The sequence below is a fragment of the Mustela erminea genome, chromosome 1, assembly GCF_009829155.1.
Source record: "Mustela erminea isolate mMusErm1 chromosome 1, mMusErm1.Pri, whole genome shotgun sequence".
NCBI lineage: Eukaryota > Metazoa > Chordata > Mammalia > Carnivora > Mustelidae > Mustela > Mustela erminea.
The window spans coordinates 71,499,742-71,521,462 of NC_045614.1; the positions used below are offsets into that span (position 1 = coordinate 71,499,742).

At 46.7% G+C, this 21,721-nt stretch overlaps 1 protein-coding gene across 1 annotated transcript; it reads right to left on the reverse strand.

The window, feature by feature from the left end:
- Nucleotides 1-1,522: 1,522 nt before the first annotated feature.
- Nucleotides 1,523-7,828, reverse strand: CCK (cholecystokinin). Its single transcript, XM_032314554.1, has 3 exons — nt 7,056-7,828; nt 5,796-6,011; nt 1,523-1,931 (listed from the first exon to the last, which is right to left on the reverse strand). The coding sequence occupies exons 2-3, from the start codon at nt 6,007-6,009 to the stop codon at nt 1,798-1,800; spliced, it is 348 nt and encodes a 115-aa protein (XP_032170445.1). The 5' UTR covers nt 6,010-6,011; nt 7,056-7,828; the 3' UTR covers nt 1,523-1,797.
- Nucleotides 7,829-21,721: the final 13,893 nt, after the last annotated feature.

Genomic DNA, 21,721 nt, shown 5'->3' on the forward strand with positions numbered 1-21,721 from the left:
TGCTGATTTAATATTAAAGTCTAAGTCTTTCACCATTCCCCACCCCACCACACACACACTTCCCCTCCCCATCTGTACCTAAGATCCCCTGCACACCCAGAAAAAAAAATTTTTTGTGAGATGTGTGTTCTGCACTAAAAACATATGCATCTGGGTATGGGGCCAGGGCTTGGACCCCCGAGATATGAAGCAATCTTTGAGACCAAACTGTAGGGATTGAATGAAGTAATGACCTCACAAGGTAAGAATATAATGAGTTGTCTATTCAGAGTCCAAGTTTTACACTGAATGCAGACTTCAGTTCAACTTAAAGAATTGCAAAGTCTCTTCCTCTGAGGACTTTCCTGGCATCCTCTTTCTCAACAAGGAAGCTGGCACTAAGGGCTTGCAGGGTAGCCCTGGGCTGAGGACGGCCCATCTGAGACCAGTTATAGATTTGCCAGCATTCTTTCCAATGTCTGTTCCTTTGGGGCTTCATGTCTGGCTGCAGCAAACCATCTGTGGCCTTTGCTGGATAAGAACCTGAGGTTCCTGGAAGCCTTGGCCAGGAGACATGGCAAGGCTGCATCGTGGGTGGCAAGCGTCAGATTATCCCCGGGTGCCCCCTTAACATAATTTCTTTTACAGACTCCTACGAGGACCTAAAGGAGGGATTGGCTCAAAGAAGGAGAGCTTCTGCTCTGGATAGCTACCAGAATCATCCAACATGCCCTGAAATAAGTCTCTGAAATACGGTGAGACCCAGGGAACTGTGATCACAGGCTCCTTTCAAGACCACTGCCACCCCAAGTGTGGCCCAGGCCTCTCGCTGTGCTGGTATCACCCAGGAGCTTGCTCAGGCCCAAGGCTAGACTTGTCAAATCAGAGTGTGTGGGTTACAAGACTTGCTGGTGGTTCATATGCATTCCAGAGTCTGGAAGGTCTGGGGTGATGGAGGTCACTCTACCTGGGAATGATCGAGTCTGTGAATCTTGTTACCTTGGACTGTGGCCCAGCCACTTCTACCTCTCAGGGCCTGTTTCCCCATCTGTAAAAGGACAATAACTTCTGTGCCATAGGGCCATGGAGAGATCCAAGGGATGTGAAAGCACTGACTGGCATTGCCCCATAATTTGTTTAAAGGTCAAGAGAACCCCGAGGAAATTCTGGTATGGGATGGGGTTGGTACATCCTGTGGGAATGGGCAGATGAAAGGAAGGCCCATCCCAAGTTGCTTTTCTGGTCTTTACCCAGACAAATGAGTGCTTACTACAAGCAGGGCACATTCTCTTTTTACAGTGGACCCAAACTGGGGACCCAGGCCCAGGGTGGTTAGGGTTGGGCATGGGGCTGACCCAGAAGGCCCTTTCACTGGTCACTTGGCCAACAGCAGAGAAGTCAGCCCCATGCCTGACCCTTGATTCTGGAGCTTTCTCTGGAACCATCTACCGATGGTTTTGTTTTTGGGCACCACGTATCAGACTTCCTTCCTTGAGGGTCCTGAGGATGAAATGGCGTCTTGGTGCTTGACAGACACAGGGAATGAGGGGGCAGAATGAAATCAATTTAATAGCATAGCAACACTTTAGGACCAGGCGTCACAGATGAGGACAATGTTTTGTCTTCCATTTGTACAATTCTGGTGAGATGTGAGGTTGCACTGGAAAATCTTACAGACACGTTTTTCACATTGAAAACTTAATAAATACTTAAAATGTCAGACTTCAGAGACAATGAGTTATGAGTGTGATTGTTTTCTTATTCTGCCTCCTCTGAGCCCGGAGGTCGTTTCCTGGTGTGCTGACAAGGCGGGGTCCCTTAGGAGGGGTATTCATACTCCTCAGCACTGCGCCGACCAAAATCCATCCAGCCCATGTAATCCCGGTCGCTTATCCTGTGACTGGGGTCCAGGCCCTGCAGGTTCTTAATGACAGACATTCGGCCAGAAGGAGCTATAAGGCGCAAGGGAAAAGGAAAGGCCATTATATTTAAGAGCACCGCTAATTCAATCTGTAAAGGAGAACAATGAGAAAAGCCAGACAATATGTAACATGCACCTTCTTAAAGGTATCAAGGAGCCATCGAGTAGTGGGCTTGCTGGACCAAAATCTAAGAGAAGGACCCAGGTCTGGGAGGGTAATATTTACTAGTGAGGGGTATGACTTCCAATCTGTAAGGATTTCAGAGAATTTACCAACTGTGGGACCTGCCTTGGTTTCCCTACTCCTGGGGTGGGGAATGGTTTCTCTTATGTAGCTGGCCCTTAGCAGATGCGAAGCAAGGTTCCTTGGTACTTACCCATTTCTAAAGTTCACCCCTTAAGATCTCAAGCATACCTGAGTACACTTGTTAAGGTAACAGAAGTACAATATACAATATTTTGATGTTGAATGGTTTTTAAAAAAATGAGTCAAGTCCCAATGCTATTTAGAAATTAATTTGAAAACTACTTTCTTTTTAGAAAGTGATATTGAGAAAAAGGCACCCTGTCAGATCAAAATCTTATGTCAGTAACACTCAGTGAAGAGTGGCAGAGAGATAAAAAGGGGGTTATTTCATATATCCCTTTTGGCCAAAATGCAAGAACTGAATGAGCAATGGGCCTTGGGGATGGGAGTGAAATCCTCAGGAGCAGGATGATTTTCATGTGTAATTGACATTGAGGAAGCAGAGACATGAAGAAGCAGTTTCTTTGGGGACATGTGACACAGTCCTGACCCATAGATCACAGACTGTGGCCTTCTGGATATGATATCAGTATCATGCCTTCTTCTGTGCAAGCTAAAAGACAAGAAAGGTCCCTCAGGGACCTCGAAGGGCAAAGCCCAGGGGACTCTAAGAGCAGAGCGGTGGGGGATCGCTCCATGGGGCCACTGTGTCCCCACTGCTTGTGATGTTGTCATTCAGCCCTTCTGTCTGAGGCTGCCCTTGCCAGCTCCTGCCCACAGGCAGCAAAGAGTCAGACCATGGCTAATTTATTGCGAAACGAGCTTGCAGGAGCAGTTCCTCTGTCTTATTGGATGACCAGGTAAAGCCAGCTACATTAAAAACCAGAAAAAATTATACAGAGCCATGTCCCTAACCGTCCTTCTCCCCCAACCCCTACCTCAATCACTTCCCAGCCTTGGAATTAAGAGTCAACCCAGCACCTTCCAGCCCCTTCACAGGTATCTCCAGCCTATGCAAAAGGCAAACAGAGCTGGCTGTTTAATTGTTCTGTGTTTTTCAGGTGAAATATTAGTCCTCGCATTGAAAGAAAACCTTGCAGATCCAGTTACTTGTACATGGTTAACAGAAGTATGGCCCATCCTTCTGTCTGCTGCTGATGAATGCCCCCATCAAAGGCTGGGCACAGCTCCAAGTTCCAGTTAATGAAGGCAAAGTGGCAGCTTCCATGTGTGCAAGCAGCCTGGGTTGTGGGGGGGCGGGGCTGGGGAGGGGACCACATTTTCAGTCCCAGTAGCTGTGCTGTTTATGCATCTCAGTTCCCCCACACTGTGCTCATTTACCAGGGTCCCTGCTCACTTCCCCACAGGGACACGAGGTAGGAAATCCAACTGGTTTACAGAATTGAATGGAAGGGCCTGGCTCCTTTAAACTTTGAAACCCCGAATGGGCAGTACAGCTGGGAAGCTGAATGGCTCCCAGACCTTCAGGCGAGGGCAGGGCTGGAACAGACTATGAGGTGAGCAAAGTCATGTAGGTTACACATTCTCTTAGAGCCCTGGCCGCCACAGGGACAAAGGGACTCACTAAGCAGGGCTTCCTTGAGGACCAGGAGACAGTATGGATATTACTGATATAAGCATGAGAGCTTCGTGGGCTGTTGGGTAGGTCTAAGCTAGATGTCTCCTGTCCCCAACAGAACTGCTTCCCCTCCCTCACTGAAAACTCTGCACGCAGTTCCTGATGGTAAACTCTTGAGCACTCCTCAAGGAGTACATGACTGTGTTTAGAATCTTTAAGCCTAAGTACTGTACTTGAGGAGATATCCAAGATGTTCTCAAAATAGTCAAAGAAACAGTATGGGGATAAATATTTCCTTCTGGCTCATATTTGTCAAAGAAAAGAGTGTGATTGTTTTCTACCTAGAGCTCATCGTGGGTGTTGGCAGCTAAAGTACCCGGGGCTGCCATTCCCACGTGGGCTTGTTGGGCACGACATTCTACAGGCAAAGGGAGAAGGTGGCTGAGAAGAGATGCTAGGAAGAAACTTCCAGCTAAGATTTGTAGCACAACGCCACTGTCAAGTGTCCATTCAGGGGAAATAGTTTGGTAACTGGCTTCTTTCCCACACCTGTTTCTGGTGGCTCTTTCCTGAATGTGGGGAGGCGGTTCCAGATTACGGCTCTCTGAAAAACCTGTGATATTTCAGACTGGTCTGGCTGAAATTCAACCTACATCCAAGGACAGATATTAAATTACTTTGAGACAATCAATAGGAACTCCAAAAGTTTTCAGACTTTCTCTGTCATCTGACTAGTAGTTCCACATCTCTCAATTTAATTAGCCGGAAAGCAAAGCGAAGATGGTAGCTGGGACAATTTCCCGAACAGAGGACAAAAGGTAACAAATCATCTTCTGTTGTGGTTCTTTTTCCTTCTGAATTGCCCTGGTCAAAAAGCTCCGATCTTATCTTCATAGAAAACCTTCATGCGAAAGCCGAGCCCATCGTTTTCTCCTTGTCTAGTCAAGCCATGAGCTAAGGTTCCGATCTAGGCCCTGGCACATAGGAGGAAGAGAGCCTCCTGGGAAAGGAGCCACCCTCCGCCCTCTACCCTTCCCAGCAGCGTATTTCGTTGGGTTGGTTTTTTTGCGGTTTACTGTCCAGCTGCGTTGGTCCAGCTTAGCACACGGCCCCATAGCCGGTGTGTGACAGCAGTGTCCCTGTGGATCAAGTTGGTAGAAAAAAATTACCCCAGTCACAGTCATGGTTCCTAAGGCCACTACAGACGCACTAGCCTCTCTCTGAATCACACAAAGAGCTAGAAGGGACCTAAGGGAACTCTAGCCTCACCCCTGCTTTACAGATGAGGCAGGCCCAGGAAAAGGTTCGGGCTGTCACTATGTCACCCAGCTAGTGAGCCACCGAATCACCTTATTCCTGGAGACACACTTTGATGCTGAGAAACCTGGCTTGTGCCCACTCCTGCTGCAACTGGGACCATGTCTCCAACAGCAAAATAAGAACAAACAGGTCTCCTGAGTAATCATTTTCAATCATGGCCAAGGAGAACTCAAAACTGCTACTGATTCTTTCCACCTGTTACACTCTTTGGTGAAAACTGACATTGTCACTGCTTTTTCAACTGTCTAGCCATCAGGACTCAAGAGCATTCTTGGTATCGATTCCTTCCTGCTAGGGGTTTCCCAGTGTCACTATCTGGGTGGCTCCTGGCTCTTCGGCATTTACAAGGTTAGGTGGGTGGTAGATCAGCAAACCCTTCTAGAGTCATTATTGGTCATTATCTTTTAATGCCTTTATAATATGGCGTTGAACTTAACAGCAACACATGCCAAACACTAGTTTCAAAAAAGCTTTTTAAAAAAGGTTTTCCTTCATGAATTGAATCCTCCACCCTCAGTTGCTACAAAGGACGTCCAGAAAACTGTACTGTCCTGGCCACAGCGCAATTCGGGGCGGGGTGGGGGTGGGAAGAAAGGGAAAATCTTTAGTTTAACGTGTCACCTTGCGTGTCCTTCCCAGGGGTTACTCCCCTTCATCAGCCAGACGCTAGGGAAGAGGGTCAGGATTGGAAGGCCCGCAACGGATCAGAAGCGAGGGGAAGGACCCTACAGATGAATGAACATCCGTACCTTTCCGGGCCTGCTGGATGTACCTGGCCAGCAGTGCTCCCAGATGCGCTCGGGGCTCGCCGTCCACCTTCTGCACGGCCCTCAGCTGCCTCCGGGGCGCCTCCTCCTCCTGCTGCGCCCCTGGGCCCACCCGGTCGGTCGCAGGTACGGGCTGCGCCAGGGCGCCCGCCGCCAGTACCGCCAGCAGCACGCACAGGCACACGCCGCGGTTCATGGCTGCGGAGAGCAAAGGGGAGGGGACGTGAACGACTGGTGGAGGGGGCATCGCAGGCTCTTGCGGAGGCTTGGGGCAACTGGGGTACGGAAAAGGGGGCTCCGTCCAAACGCGCGGGGCCCCAGGCCCGCCACACTGGTGCACATAGGAGGGCTCATCAGGCGCCGACGTAAGCCAAGCGGCCACAGCCCGCGTGTCTGGGCACACCCCGTTTGTCTTTTGGGTGAACACACACTCGGTGCCCCAGGGAAACGGACTGAGACCCTGTCTTCTACCCTGGCTAGCATAAGAAATGTCTTCTGTTTTCCTTTTGTTTCAGAAAGTGTTGTTAGAGCGTCTGTCTTCTAACTGAAAGCAAGAGATTAAAGCTGGGAAAATATCTTAAAGAGAAGACTCCGTGGGAGAAATGAGACCCTGGATGCCAAGAAGCTTTCCATGGGGGAATTAAAGGGAGAAAAAGGAGAAGCACAGCTTAAAATGAGGGGACAAAAAAGAAAAGCCATATTTATAAAGTTTCTTTAAGGTGCATATGGGAACTGGCAATAAACTACTATGCAAAATACAGGAAGGGTTTTTTTTTAAAAATCCGAAATATGCGCTCAGTCTTCTGTCCTTGGCAAAGCACCGCCGCCTTTTAGATCCACCAGCAGATACAACACCGGCACGTTTCTATCCCTAAAGCCTTGAATTTTTCTGCATATTTTAGAAAATGAATTTCAATCTTTAAAACCCCTTGATGGTTTATTTGCAGAGATTGGAAAGGACACTGCACCTGTGTGTAACATCTAGCAAATCCCAATTTGCATGCTAATCTTCGCAAATAGATATGCCAGCATTGCTTGCGGACCAGAACAAAGCAGGCGCTTGGAAGTCTTTCAAGCAGCTCTACCCACCCAGACCTCCCTGCTGTTTCCGACTTTAAGAAATGCCTTCCGAGCTGTCGGGAAGAAGACACAGAAAACAGAAAAATAAAACGAAAGGGGCACAAAACTGAAGACGGCATTCTCAAAGCAACTTGACACTTGGATTCCCCGCGGGGAACCTACCTTCAGAGTAGGACGCAGCGGGCTTCGCGTCTCTACGGAGTGGCGAGGGAGCAGAGCCAAGTTCAGGTGGGCCGGCAGGACGCTGCCTCTTAAATAGCCCCTCCCGGCGCTGTCAGCCAGTCATCTGTTTACTCAGCGTTGACGCAGACGGGCAGCAACACGTGCTCAGAGGGCGGCCACTGGGGCGACAACCGACTGAAGTGGCTCCTGGGAGAGAGGGGGCAATGGCCCAATGGAGCGGGTTAACCCCTCGCAGGCGGGGTGTCTGGTGTCCAGCCCCCTTCTCTGTCTCTTCCTCTCCCAGCTCTGTCCTGCTCTTTCTCCCTTTCCAGGGTGGGAAACCTAGGTGTCGGGAATCTCCTTCAGGATGGAGAAGCTGCCCCAGTTTAGTCCGCCTTGGGGACCAGAGGGGCCGGAAAGAAAACCGAGAGCAGGGTGGGGGGCGGGGGTGACTGGACAGGGCTGGGTGTCAGCCAAGTGTAATTTGGAGATGGAGGGGGTGCTCCCCGCCCCCCAGCATCCCAGGCAGCAATGGTTTGTTTGTTTTTGGACCAGTGAGTTGGCTTCTTGAGGGAGGAAGGGGGTCTTCACTTTCTTCTCCGCCCCATGAAAAGCCCTGGAGGTTCTCTCGGACTCGGAGGTCAGGTGTTCCGTGTCAGTGAAAGGGCTTCGGCTGCAGCAGGCTCTTGGAGTTCCAGGCTTCTGTTCACGCAGCTGTAAAGTGAGGATGACACCCCAGGACTTGGCTCAGAGTTTGGGAAAGGGCTGTTTTCCTCTGGGCCAAATTACTCCTGCTCGGGGAGCGTGCGGCTCCTGGTCGCCAAGTGGCGCCGGCGAGTGTCCCAAAGAGCCCTCCCTGGGCGTTCCCCTCCCTCTGTAGCATCCGCCCCTCCCATCTTCCTCCTGTGGCGGAGCTCTCACACCCCCGCCGGATCCCCGCTCCAGCGCGGGCTACACAGCTTTGGCTTGAGGACCTCGCCCTGGTCACTCACCACTCGCAAGGGCCAAGGGAGGCGCCGAGGCCGCCCTGCGTCTTTCCCTATGCCATCGCGCCTCTGGCTCCCGAGCAAGGCGACCCGTGCCAGTGTGCCGTAGTGGCCAAACCCATCTCGGCTCTGAGGCCATTTGGGTGGGCGCTCGAGCCCGCCGCCTCTCCGCCGAAGGCACTGCCAATCCCATTTCACCGACTGCAAAGGGAAGCGCGAAGAGCTGCGCCTAGCGGAGGCTCCGCCACCTGTCCCTGGCCGCCTCGCGCGCGGAGCCTCCCAGCGCAAGACCTCCGGGCCGCATCCATGCCTCCTCCTGTCCCGGAATCCTCCATTCCTCCCCCTCCTTTCCCTCAAGAAGGATTTGGAAGTGCTTCCTTCAAAACTGGCACCAGTACTCGGCAGTGGAGGTCTCGAGACGGCCGGAGCGAGAGGACTCTTGCGGGGTGGGGGATAGGGTCAGGATCCGGGGTGGCCGAGGGAGCTTGGCTGGGAGCACGGCTGGTTGCATCCCCTTTTCTAAACTCTAGAGGCTGCTGTATTTCTGCAACCGACAAGCAACGTTTTTGAAACAGCGGCGCTTAAAATGTTTTCTGGTGGTTTTCCCACGAGGCTGCTAAGGGTTGTGCAGTTCAGCTGGAGAAACTAGTTGCATCTGTGACTGTGGCCAAGACATTTCTGGGAACATAAACTTGTTATAAAACAGAATCACCTCAAGGGCTTTTTCAAACAGCCCCAAAGATTCTGATTATGAAGTGGGCCCTAAGAATCTGCATTTTTAACAAGTGCCCCGGTGATGTGCCTGCTGGTGGTTCCCTGAACACACTTTGAGAACCACTGCTATAGAATTTCCTTGTAGTAAGCCAGTGACTTAACGCCCTTCCTTCCATACATTTAGTTAATAAGTATTTGTTGAACACCTGCTTTGTGCCAGGCATTCGGGGTGCAGTATGGACAATGGTGACAATGAAATGAGGGAGCAGAAAAACCAAATTAACAGACACCCTCCCCCCAGTGATTGTGAGGTATTAGGGGGACTATCAGGGTGGAAGAGGTGGGAGATGATCTCAGAGAAATGTGTGTGTGTGTGTTTTTAAGACTTACTTATTTATTTGAGAGAGTGCCCAAGTGAGTGGGGGCAGGGAGCAGAGAGAGAGAGGGACTCCAGGCTGAGTGCAGAGTCTGGGCAGGGAGCTCCATTCCAGGACCCTGAGATCATGACCTGAGCCAAAATCAAAAGTCAGTTGATCAACCTACTGAACCACCCAGATGCCCCCAGAGAAATGTTTTGTTTTTTGGGGGGGTGAAGGAATGAGACTCTGATTTTAGAAAAATGAGTCTGGTTGTGATGTGCAAGGTGTTCCCAGTGGGGAGAGGCTGTAAACCATAATCCGCTGGGAGGGCCAGGAGGGATCAAGATGGATTTACACTGAGGATTATAATGCATTATGAAGCCCATTAGTTGTTATGAATCGTACTGAACATTATGAAACTAAAGTGTTCATCAGAGATAATTCGGAAAATCAGTAAAAGTAGAAAAAGAAGAAAAATTCCATCATCTGGTGACAGCCACTATTAACCTCTTGGTGTCTGAGAAAACTGTAGGGGCGATGAAAACTAGGTGACTGAGGCTGACCTTGAGGCTTCATATTGTGAAACAAGGGGGTAGGTGGAGCATTCCCCAAGACCGGGCAGGTGTGAGGGCAGGTTTGGGGTATGGGCATGAGGTAGGTAATGAGTGATTAGTTGTGCATGGGTGGGTTGAGCTCATTGCTTGTGCATGGGTGGTCTAGGAGCAGGTTGAGAATGAGCCCTGAGCTCAGGACAGAAGCACTGGAGGTGTGGACCAGAGTCTTTGGGGGCAGGGGGAGATGGCTTCTAGCCTGGGAGTCATGGGGGGGTGCCTAGGAGGACAGGCAGAATAGGCACACCCTGAGGAATGAGAGCAAGAAGGTGAGTGGAGAAGAGGGAGTTAGTAAAGAACCAAATAAGGAGTGGCCAAGACACCAGAGTAAAAATGCCTTATATAAGGAGAAGTGACAAGGATTATCAGAAGCTGAAAGAAGGAATCTTGCAGGAGACCTTTATAACTTGCAATAAAGTTGTAGCCACTTCACCCCCTAGGAACGGGATTCTGAGCAGATTCTGAGCAGGGATATGGGAAAATAAAAACTTAAAAGGTGTCTGAACTCCATGACCATAGTAATGAGTCTTCCTTCTTAATAGGTCAGAGGGTACTAATAACTCTGACCATGTCTAAAGCAAGATGGGCCTGGGACCCCACTTTTCCTGTTAAGGCATATGCATATCTGCATTAAGGAGAATCCATTTATTCATTAAAAGATTCTTACTTAATACCTCTTAAGGCAGATGCTTTTGGTGCCCTTCACCAGAGCTCCATGTCCCACCTCTGGCTCTAGCTGGGTTTGGACTGGGCAGTTTTGAGCATTCAGACAGTGTTCCCATTTCAAGTTTCTAAAGCACCCCTCTGCAGTTCTCTGCCTCAAAGCTCAGCCCTAGCAGATGTTTAGTCTGGAAGTGTAAAGGTCTTAACATCCCAGAGGACAACCCTCAACCAGTGGGGATAGGAGTCCATTTCCTGTTCTCTGTATGGACCATCCCCAGAAGTTTCTGGAGTCTTCTTAAAGTTCCTTTGCCTCCAGCAATAGCCTTGATAACCTCCCTTTAGTTGACTTTCCCTTCCTTTTTTAAAGATTTTTTTATTATTTGAGAGAGAAAGAGAGTACAAGCAGGGAGAGTAAGAGGGGGACAGGAATAGTAAAGGGAGAGGGAGAAGCAACTTCATGCTGAGCAGGGAGCCCAATATGGGGCTCAATCCCAGGACCCCAGGATCATGACCTGAGCCAAAGGCAGACACTTAACCGACTGAGCCACCCAGTAGCCTCTAGTTGACTTTTCCTCCTCTCCAGCCTTATTCCTCTCATTCCTCACTTCTTGTATCTGGGGTCATCTCTCAAATAAACCACTTGCCCCCAAAGTTTTCTCTCATTTCAGGATAATCCTACTGATAGCATCAACTGTCCATTAAGCACCATTGGGATAAAACAGGGAGCAAGACAGACAAAATCCCTCTGCCCCATGGTGCTTCCATTCTAATGGGGGAGATGGGTAATAAACAAGAAAAATACTTGTGTATGCGGTAGGTCATCAATGGGCACAAATGATTCTGAGAGAAGTAGATCAGGTAGATGGTGTGGGCAGAAGATTTGCAGGAACATATGCAAACCTTTGCTTGAGGTCTGTTTAGGCTCTTTGATATGTAGACCTCACTATGTATATTAAGGAGCAGTGGTTTTGCTTTTCAGTACAAATAAACACAAGGGAAGTTGTAATGAGATTTTATCCCATTTGGAGGACTTTTGTATTTCACGGAGTGTGAAATGTTAATTAACTGTTATCCTAAGCCCATCCTCTTGTCTCAGAAAAAGAAAAAGAAAGGGCAGGGCCCAGAACTGCCCATGATGTGGAAGTTCCTTCACATCATGCAGGAGGCTAGAAGCATGACAACCATATTCAGATGTGGCATTTGATAGGGAGTAGTGGTGAGAGGAAGCTTGTGACTGGTTTTAGAAGCTAGACATTTCCATCTGATTATGGTGAAAGCATTAAGTTAAGTTCCATTTAGAGCTGGGGAGGCATCCCCAAAGAGTAGTCCTTGCAACAGAGGCAATTGTTGCAATGTAGGATTTTTAGCCATGGGAGGTTATCTCAAAGACATATAATAAAAGTAGAAAAAAAATAGAAAAAAAAAGTAGAAAACTTACTTGAATTTCCAAAAGTGTACAAGAGCCTCCTAGTTTATTATTCACAGAATGTAAACTTGTTACAAGCAATTCCCCTTTAAAGGAGGTCAGGATTGGTCCAACATCTGCAAATCAATCAATGTGATACAATGCATTAATAAAAGAAAGAACAAGAACCATATGATACTCTCAATAGATGCTGAAAAAGCATTTGACAGCATTCTTTCTTGATCAAAACTTTTCATAGTGTAGGGATAGAAGGTACATACCTCAATATCATCAAAGCCATCTATGAAAAACACACAGTGAATATCATTCTCAATGGGGAGAAACTGAATGCTTTCCCCGAATGTCAGGAACAGTATCACCACTGTCCACCATCACCACTGCTATTCAATATAGTACTAGAAGTCCTAGACTCAGCAATCAGACAATAAAAAGAAATAAAAGGCATCTGATTTAGCAAAGAAGAAGTCAAATTCTCACTCTTTGCAGATAATATGATACTTTATGTGGAAAACTCAAAAGATTCCACTCCTAAACTGCTAGAACTCATACAGGAATTCAGTAAAGTGTCAGGATATAAAATCAATGTACAGAAATCAGTGACATTTCTATACACCAACAGCAAGAGAGAAGAAAGAGAAATTAAGGATTCGATCCTATTTACAATTGCACCCCAAACCATAAGATATCTAGGAATAATTCTAAGCAAAGAGGCAAAGAAACTATACTCAGAAAACTATAGAATACTCATGAGAGAAATTGAGGGAGACATGAAGAAATGGAAAAACGTTCCATGCTCATGGATTGGAAGAACAAATATTGTGAAAATGTCTATTCCACCTAGAGCAATCTACACATTTAATGCAATCCTCATCAAGATACCATCAACATTTTTCAAAGAAATGGAACAAATAATCCTAAAATTTTTACAAAACCAGAAAAGACCCCAAATAGCCAGAGGAATATTGAAAAAGAAAACCAAAGCTGGCAGCATCAAAATTCCAGACTTCAAGCTCTATTATATTGTAATCATCAAGACATTATGGTACTGGCACAAAAAGAGACACATAGATCAGTGGAACAGAATAGAGAGCCCAAAAATGGACCCTCAACTCTATGGTCATCTGATCTTCAACAAAGCAGGAAAGAATGTCCAATGGAAAAAAGACAGCCTCTTCCACAAATGGTGTTGGGAAAATTGGACAGCCACATGGAGAAGAAACTGAACCATTTCCTTATATCACACACAAAAATAGACTCAAAATGGATAATAAGTGACAGACAAAAATCCATCAAAATCCTTGAGGAGAACACAGACAGCAACCTCTTTGATCTCAGCTGCAGCAAGTTCTTCCTAGAAACATTGCCAAATGCAAGGGAAGCAAGGGCAAAATGAACTATTGGGACTTCATCAAGATCAAAAGCTTTTGCACAGCAAAGAAAACAGTGAACAAAACCAAAAGACAACCAACAAAATGGGAGAAGATATTTGCAAATGACACATCAGATAAAGGGCTAGTATCCAGAATCTATAAAGAACTTACCAAACTCAACACCCAAAGAACAAATAATCTAGTCAAGAAATGGTCAGAAGACATGAATGGACATTTCTGCAAAGAAGACATCCAAATGGTCAACAGACACATGAAAAAGTGCTCAGCATCACTAGACATCAGGGAAATACAAATCAAAACCACTGTGAGATACCACCTCACACCTGTCAGAATGGCTAAAATTAAGTCAGGAAATGACAGATGCTGGCGAGGATGCAGAAAAAGGGGAACCCTTCTACACTGTTGGGAACGCAAGCTGGTATAGCCACTCTGGAAAACAGTATGGAGGTTCCTCAAAAAGTTGAAAATAGAGCTACCCTATGACCTAGCAATTGCACTACTGGATATTTACCCCAAGGATACAAATGTAGTGATCTGAAGGGGCACGTGCATCCGAATGTTTATAGCAGCAATGTCCACAATAGCCAAACTATGGAAAAGAGCCTGGATGTCCATCAATAGATGAATGGATAAAGAAGATGTGGTCTATATACAAGATAGCATATTATGCAGCCATAAAAACCCTGAATTCTTGCCATTTGCAGCGACATGGATGGAACTAGAGGGTATTACACTAGGAGAAATAAGTCAATCAGAGAAAGTTAAGTATCATATGATCTCATTGATGTGAGGGATTTGAGAACCAAGATAGAGGATCATAAGGGAAGGGAGGGAAAAAATGAAACAGGATGAAATCAGAGAGGGAGACAAACCGTAAGAGACTCAATCTCAGGAAACAAACTGAGGGTTGCTGGAGGGGAGAAGGGTGGGAGGAGTGGAGGGAGCTGGGTGATGGACATTGGGGAGGGTATGTGCTATGGTGAGAAAAAAATAGAAAAAAAAAGAAAGAAAAGATAAGAAAAGAGAAGATAGGAAAGAAAGAAAGAAAGAAAGAAAGAAAGAAAGATAGATAGATTGATTGGTCAGGAGACTATTTGCTCTGATTAAAAATGTGTTGGTTTGAAGGCTTCTTTTTTGGGTCTTGAGTTTCTTCCCCTTGAACATGTATTAGAAATGTCATTATTTGTCCTGGCACTTTTCAAAGGCCCACAGAGCCAATGTTTCTGCTATCACCTGGGGACGATTTGATTGAAAAGAGGAAAGTAGCTGTGGTCCTTGTGAACAGTGCTTCATTTCCTTAATGATGAGTTCCCTTAGAATGTCTTGTCTTAGTTTCAGTGCTTGCAAAGGCAGGGCTGAGACAAGCACCTGGGAGCAGTGAGTTTATTTGGGAGTGACCTCAAGGAAGCAGGAGTGAGGGGGCAGGAGAGAGAGGACAATCAAATGTATGCTGATGAGCAGGTTCATGTTGTGGGGACAGTTCCAATGGGGTCTCTGTGAGATACCTAGTGGACCATGCTTCATAACCAGCCTACCTGAGGCTGGGAAGAGAGCCTGGGGCATATTCCCACAAGCGCCCATGCCCCACTGGTTGAGGGCTGTTCCAGGGATGTCAGCTCCCTCTTCACTTCTGTATAGACCTTCCTCAACTGTAGGGCCAGAGAAGGTTCTCAGGTAGACAACAGAGCAGCTGATGGTTGAGATGGGAATAGCTACCACAGAGCCCAGGGGACTAGCTGGGTTTCTATAAAGCTGGGTTCTATAAAATACCATGCATAGACAGGGTGGCTTAAACAATACACATTTATTTCTCACAGCCTGGAGGCTGAGAATACCCAAGTCAGGGGGCCCTCATGGTCGGGAATCTGGTGAGAGCCCTTCACCTCTCACATGGTAGAGAGAGCTCTATGATTTTGTTCTTGTTAGGGCACCAGTTACATCATGAGTACCTCACCCACATGACCTCACCCACATGACCTAATTACCTTCAAAGGTCCAACCTCCTAATACCATCACATTGGGGGTTAGGGCACCCACCTATGAATTTTGGGAGGACACAAACATTGAGCCCACACCACACTGCAACATACCTGCATGGAAAAACGGGGGAAAATCCCCTTTCATTGGCATTTCTATAAGGTTAGTGGAATCCCTTGATATGGGGAGGAAGGACCTCTCATCACAAACCCCAACACCACCAGGTGAGTGAAACAGGCTGCGGGTAAGAAGAGCAACAGCAACATCACAATGAAAAATGTCAAATGAGGCTTTTGGGCAGTAGTTAATCCCACTGGGGAACGCTCAGGGTGAGTGCAGAACTTGTACTTCAAATTTCTCTTAGCTGAATGGGTGAGGGAGCTGGGGTATTTATACACCAACTCCCATCGGTCACTGGTCAAGGGTGGTTCCTGGAAGAGGGACATTAATTCCCTAGTGTTCCTGGCCCACTTGGTGTGTGGGCCAGAAGGGTTTCTAGCTCCCATGTGAACTCCTTAGGGGAACAGCTGCAGCTGCTGGTTTTGGAAGCTGGGCCCAGAGGCACTATTAAGGTCAAGCCCAAGGTGGGGCAGGGACACTGCCAATTTACTTCTCTAACACTTTGCTGACACTCAATGTTAGAGCTTCAGTTACAGGTTAATTATGACAGTTTTCCTTACTCTTGGCCAGTGACCTCCCCTATCGTTTATTGCAGTCATAGAATAGAATTCATCACACACACTCGCCGATCTTTTCCCCAACTTGCACAGTCCACAGCCCTAGAGGTCCCACCGTCCCCTTCGGTTAAGACAGGCAACACCCCCTTCCCCTTCCGCTGGGGTCAGAGCCCTTCCCCCCTCTTTCTGCACAGAGATTTTGTCTCGCAATCACGTCCTCTGTCCCACAAGTTACTCCCTGTATTGGTCATTCCCTTCAGCACAAAACATTACTCGGTTGTTTTTCGGCTTTAATAAAACAATCCTCCTAAGTCCACCCCCCCCCAATTTTTTTTTTTTTTTTTTTTTTTGCGGCGGAGGCCGTGTCCCCGCCGCTGCTCCCGTTCCCCTTCAGGCGCCATATTTCACCTGAATTTCCTACAACAGTGCTTGGTACCTAGCAGTTGCTCAATAAATATGTTGACTGACCTCTTCATCTGTCGGAATGTCTCATCTGCCAGAGGACAGGAGCTGTGACTTCTGTGCTGGGCGCATGCTAAGTAATCAATAAGCATTTACTGAGTAAGCAACTCCTAGTACAATAGATTGGATATACAAGGTATTTGGTGGTGAGTGACAAGCCATTGGGTGTCCCTTGGCTGGGTTACTGACTCCCAAATTGTCACAGGAATTGTTTTCAGCACCATTTCTTTTTGCCAGGGATGTAAGAGCTATGAGAAATAGGAGGTCGCCTCATGAATGGATAATAGGAATGAGGAGAGGTCAGTTCCCAGACATTGATCCAAAGCAGAACGAGTTTTTGCTTTTCAAACTAATACTGAAAAGCCAAGAGGAATGATAGTTGCTGGGGAAAGTGGCTGCCAATGTTCTCAGGCCTGTCCCTTGGCTCACTTTCCTTTGTAGAAGGTTTAGAAGAAACCATGGCCATACTGGGGAAAAGTTAATGAACGGACTCAAGTTCTTTGACCAGTGCTCTGGAGTCTTTGAAATCCTGCCAGTCCAGCTTCCCTCTGAAGCTGGGGGCCATGTGCCAGAGGACAAGGGTGTGTCCCTGCAGTGGTCTCAGCACCCAGCAGAGACACGTTCCACATTACCCGCCTACCTAGTATCCAGTGGAGACAATTACCTCTCCTTTGAGTTAATGGCTGGGGCCACAGATGTGGCCCAGAATGACCTTATTGGGGAAAGCTCTTAGTTTCTTTTTTTTGGTTAAGATTTATTTATTTATTTATTTGACAGAACAGAGAGATCACAAGTAGGCAGAGAGGCAGGCAGAGAGCAGGGGAAGCAGGCTCCCGGCTGAGCAAGAGCCCTATGTGGGGCTCGATCCCAGGACCCTGAGATCATGACCTGAGCTGAAGGCAGAGGCTTAACCCACTGAGCCACCCAGGTACCCTGAAAGCTCTTAGTTTTAAAAAATAAATTTAAATGGTTTGAATAGGCATTAAATGCATATAATTCACAACTGAAAAGGTGGAAAAGAGTATATAATGAAACTAAGTTTTCCCCTCACACCACCCTTATATCCAATTTCTCTTCCTTTGGGGCATAGAGTGTTTCTGGTTTATAGTGAATTCTTCCAAAGAGAGCCTATGCACATACAAGTACATCAAATAAGTGTCTTCCTCTCTCTTTCTCACACTCACACACGCAAGCACATAATGTCCCAGTAGAAGCACATATTCCATAATGTTTACTACTTCTCCTCTTTAACTTAAAATATATATTGAGGTCACTGTGAATTGTTGGCATAATTCTACCTCAATATCTATAGAATATCCCTTTTACAAGGATGTGCCATAATTCACCTAGTTAGTGCTCTGTTGATAAAAATTTAAATAGTTTCCAGTATTTTCCAGTTATAACAGAAGCTCCTCAAATATACATCATGCTGCACATGCACAAGTATGCCGGTGGCATGAATTTATAAAATTACAGAATTAAAGGGTACGTACATTTAACATTTTGATAAATATTGCCAAGTTCCCCTCCATGGCAATTGTTCCCAATGGCCAAGGACAGCATATTTATCTCTTCTTGCTTATTAATTCTTCAGCTCCAGCTACTTGGCCACTCCCACAGCCTGAGAGCATTAGCTATGAGTTGGTGGAGAGCTGAATTCACTGAATGACTGGGATTTAAACTTTGAGGGACGGTTTTGTTTGAATTCCAGTGCATAGGAGGCAAAGATAGGTAGTGCTTCTCAGTGTGGCTGGTATTGCCCTCTAGGTGAGGTTTTGGAAATGTATGGGGACTTCTTCTTCTTCTTTTTTTTTTAACTTTATTTTTTCAGTGTCCCAAGATTCATTGTTTATGCACCACACCCAGTATTCCATGCAATATGTGCCCGCCTTAATACTCACCATCAGGCTCACCCATCCTCCCATTCCCCTCCCCTCCAAAACCCTGTTTGTTTCTCAAGGTCCACAATCTCTCATGCTTCATCTAGCTCTCTGATTTCCCCTAACTCCCTTCTCCTCTCCTTCTCCCAATGTCCTCCGTGTTATTCCTTATCCTCCACAACTATCAAACCATATGATAATTAACTCTCTCTGCTTGACTTATTTCACTCAGCATAATCTCCTCCAGTCCCGTCCATGTTGCTACAAAAGTTGGGTATTCATCCTTTCTGATGGAGGCATACTACTCCATTGTATATATGGATCATATCTTCTTTATCTATTTGTCTGTTGAAGGGTGTCTTGGCTCTTTCCAGAGTTTGGTGACTGTGGCCATTGCTGCTATTGGGGTAGAGATGGCCCTTCTTTCCACTACATCTGTATCTTTGGGGTAAATACCCAGTAGTGCAGTTGCAGGATCATAGGGTAGCTCTATTTTTAATTTTAAGGAATCTCCACACTGTTTTCCAAAGTGGCTGCACCAACTTGCATTCCCACCAACAATGTAAGAGTGTTCCCCTTTCTCCACATCCTCTCCAACACTTACTGTTTACTGTCTTATTGATTTTGGCCATTCTAACTAGTCTAAGTAGTCAACAAAGCAAAAAGGCAACCCACAGAATGGGAGAAGATATTCGCAAATGACACCACAAACAAAGGGCTGATATTTAAAATCTATAAAGTACTCCTCAAGCACAACACTCAAAAAACAGATAATCACATCAAAAAATGGGCAGAAGATATGAACAGACACTTCTCCAAAGAAAACATACAAACGGCTAACAGACACAATGAAAAAATGTTCATCATCATTAGCTCTGAGTTGGTGGAAGAATTAAATCAAAACCACATTGAGATACCACTGTACGGGGACTCTTTTTTTTGGGTGATCATAATAATCTTCCCCTACTGGCATTGGGGGAAGGGGACCAGGATGCTGAGTGTCTGGCAACCCCCTGTAGAGACAAACATATGGTGTTGAATGACTGATTGGACATTCAAGTAGGTGAATAAAGACTGTCTATCATGATGCAAGCCTAGGGAGTTCTGGGTGGCTCAGTTGTTAAGTGTCTGCCTTTAGCTCAGGTTTCTGATCTCAGAGCCCTGCATGGAGCCATGTGTTGGTGCAGAGAGAGCATAAGTACACATTTCTTCCTCCTCACCATGCTCTGGAGCAGTGGGGCTTGACCACACCATTCATCCTGTATTCACTTCCTGTGGACAAGCCTGAGATCCAAGGGTGGACAAGGAGGTCCCAGATTCCAGTGCAGAGGTGGGAAGAGATTTGGGGTTTTAGGAAAAGCAGGTTGGGATACTTTGCATAAGGATAACATCGAGCGATGTCCAAAGGGCATGTTGGTGGGAAAGGTAGCTCAAAGAAAAAGAGGAAATCATTCCATACTAAAAAGCAGTGGTATTTGAACTGGGGAGCTTTGTTCCATAAATGTAAAAGTTCTATTTAGATTTTCATTCCTTAAGAAATAGCACAAACCTGTAGCATGTGCAACAGAATGTTAAAAATTGGCAGCCCAGAAATGAGGGATCTGTGCTCATATTTTCCTAGCACCCTGGATGATGAGTGAAGGAAAGAGTTTGTTTACCAGCTTCTGTGACTTCCCTGGAGATGGCTGGCAACAGACGGTCCTCCAGCTGAGTGGGGAGCTTCAGGGTGCTGGGCCCAGAGGCTGCTGAGGACTTGCAAAGGAGTGAGAATCTGATCTTATCTGCCAGATTGTGTTTCTTATGTAAGTTCCTGGAACTGGTAGAGGAAAGGAAAAAGAGATTCAGTCTTTGAGCAAGAATGTTGGTTGATGGAGCACCTGGGTGGCTCAGTCAGTCATTTGAGCGTCCAGCTCTTGATTTTGGCTCAGGTCATGATCTTGAAGTCCTGGGATCAAGCCCCACATCAGAGCCCCACATCAGGTCCCACACTCAGTGTGGAATCTGTTTCAGATTCTCCTTCCCTCTCCCACTCTGCCCCTCCTGTTTGTGCTCTCTCTAAAATAAACAAATAAATCTTTAAAAAATAATGTTGGTTTATATTTTGGGTCTCTACCTTAATTCGGGGTCCCTCCCCCCCAAAGACCCTGAGACAAAGACCCTGAGACAAGACTTTGGGAGGGCTTCTCAGATTGCCAAGCTGATAAGGTTGGAAAATGAATCTGGGGGAGGGAAACATCAAATAAGTGTGGGTTGATGAACAGGTTGCTGATGAGGGAGACGGGGGCTCTGTCTGGCTGGGTCCCCTCTGAGTAGCTGTATAGGAAACACCTCACAAGTGCCTCACCAAAGCTTTAATCCAGGATTCCTGTGTCCTCTTGGTTGAGGGTTCTGAGATGGATTGGGAGCTGGGAGGACCTACCACAGGCAGAGAATAAAGATGAGGGTAGTCAATGTGGACAGCCACCAGCCTGTATGGGAACTGTCCAGCAGCTGCTGGTATGTTCAAGTGGGCGGGGGGGATATTCGTGAAGAAGCAACAGTGTCTTCTGCAGCCCCTAAGTGCAAACCTGAGGACAGACCCCATTTCCTTCATGAACTTTAAAAACACACAAGTCTTCCTGTTTTGTTCTAATCCTTTGGGGAATATGTATGCCTGGAGAAATGTTCAAGAAACATATCCTCTTTCTCATGCCACATACCATTCTCTTTCTTCTCTGACCCTGGGAGCTCTGTAAGTTCTGGGTCTCCCTGCCATGGTTCATGTAACCCAGAGTGAGCCACTTTGGTTTCCTGATCCTGAGTTTGCACAGCTGTCAAGTCATGTAGGAATCCCTTCCTAGAACATTGTGAACTCTTAATGGGATAAACCCTAGCAGAGTGAGGTGAGGTTTTGGGAAAAAGAAAACTTGCATTTTTAGCCTTTTCCCACATTCAGCTCTTCTCAGAACAAAAGGACTGGTCTCAGGATAGATGCAGAGGAGACACTTGTGGGAGGATGGGGTAGAGAAGAGAGGCATTTAGGATTCTGACACTTACACAGATCCATGCCGAGCCTCCCGATTTTCTCACTCACTCCCTTTTCTGAGAACAGGGGCTCCACTGAAGTCAAACCAGACTAAAAGCTCAAGTCCACCAAAACAGTCCAGTGGGGAGATTTTTTTCTGGGCTCCCTGTGGACAACCCTTGTATAACAAGATGCTAATTTTAAAAGAGAAATCACGGATGGAGAGAATAGGAGTGATAGTGCAGCTCTTTCTTGGCAACCCTAATTGCCGCAAGAGTTGCCAGGCTGCTAAAGGCATTCGCCTGTGCTGTACACACAGCTGGGAAAATCAGAAGTGAGGAGCTGGGTTTGTCACCAGTCCTGGAGCTCACAAAGCAATCTGCTCTCCTTGGGAAGATACAGATGGGTCTAAAGGATTCATCTAGAGAAATGCTGCTGGTTTTAGGATATGGCTATGTTTTTCTTCGGTCTGTAGCTATTTGCTTTCCTTTATTATTTTATTATTTTATTTTTTAT

Excerpts from the sequence above, each read along its gene's own strand:
- CCK (XM_032314554.1), bottom strand. The coding sequence starts at position 6,009 with ATGAACCGCGGCGTGTGCCTGTGCGTGCTGCTGGCGGTACTGGCGGCG. Across the intron at positions 1,932-5,795 it reads CATCCAGCAGGCCCGGAAAG|CTCCTTCTGGCCGAATGTCT; the intron begins GTACGGATGTTC and ends TGCGCCTTATAG.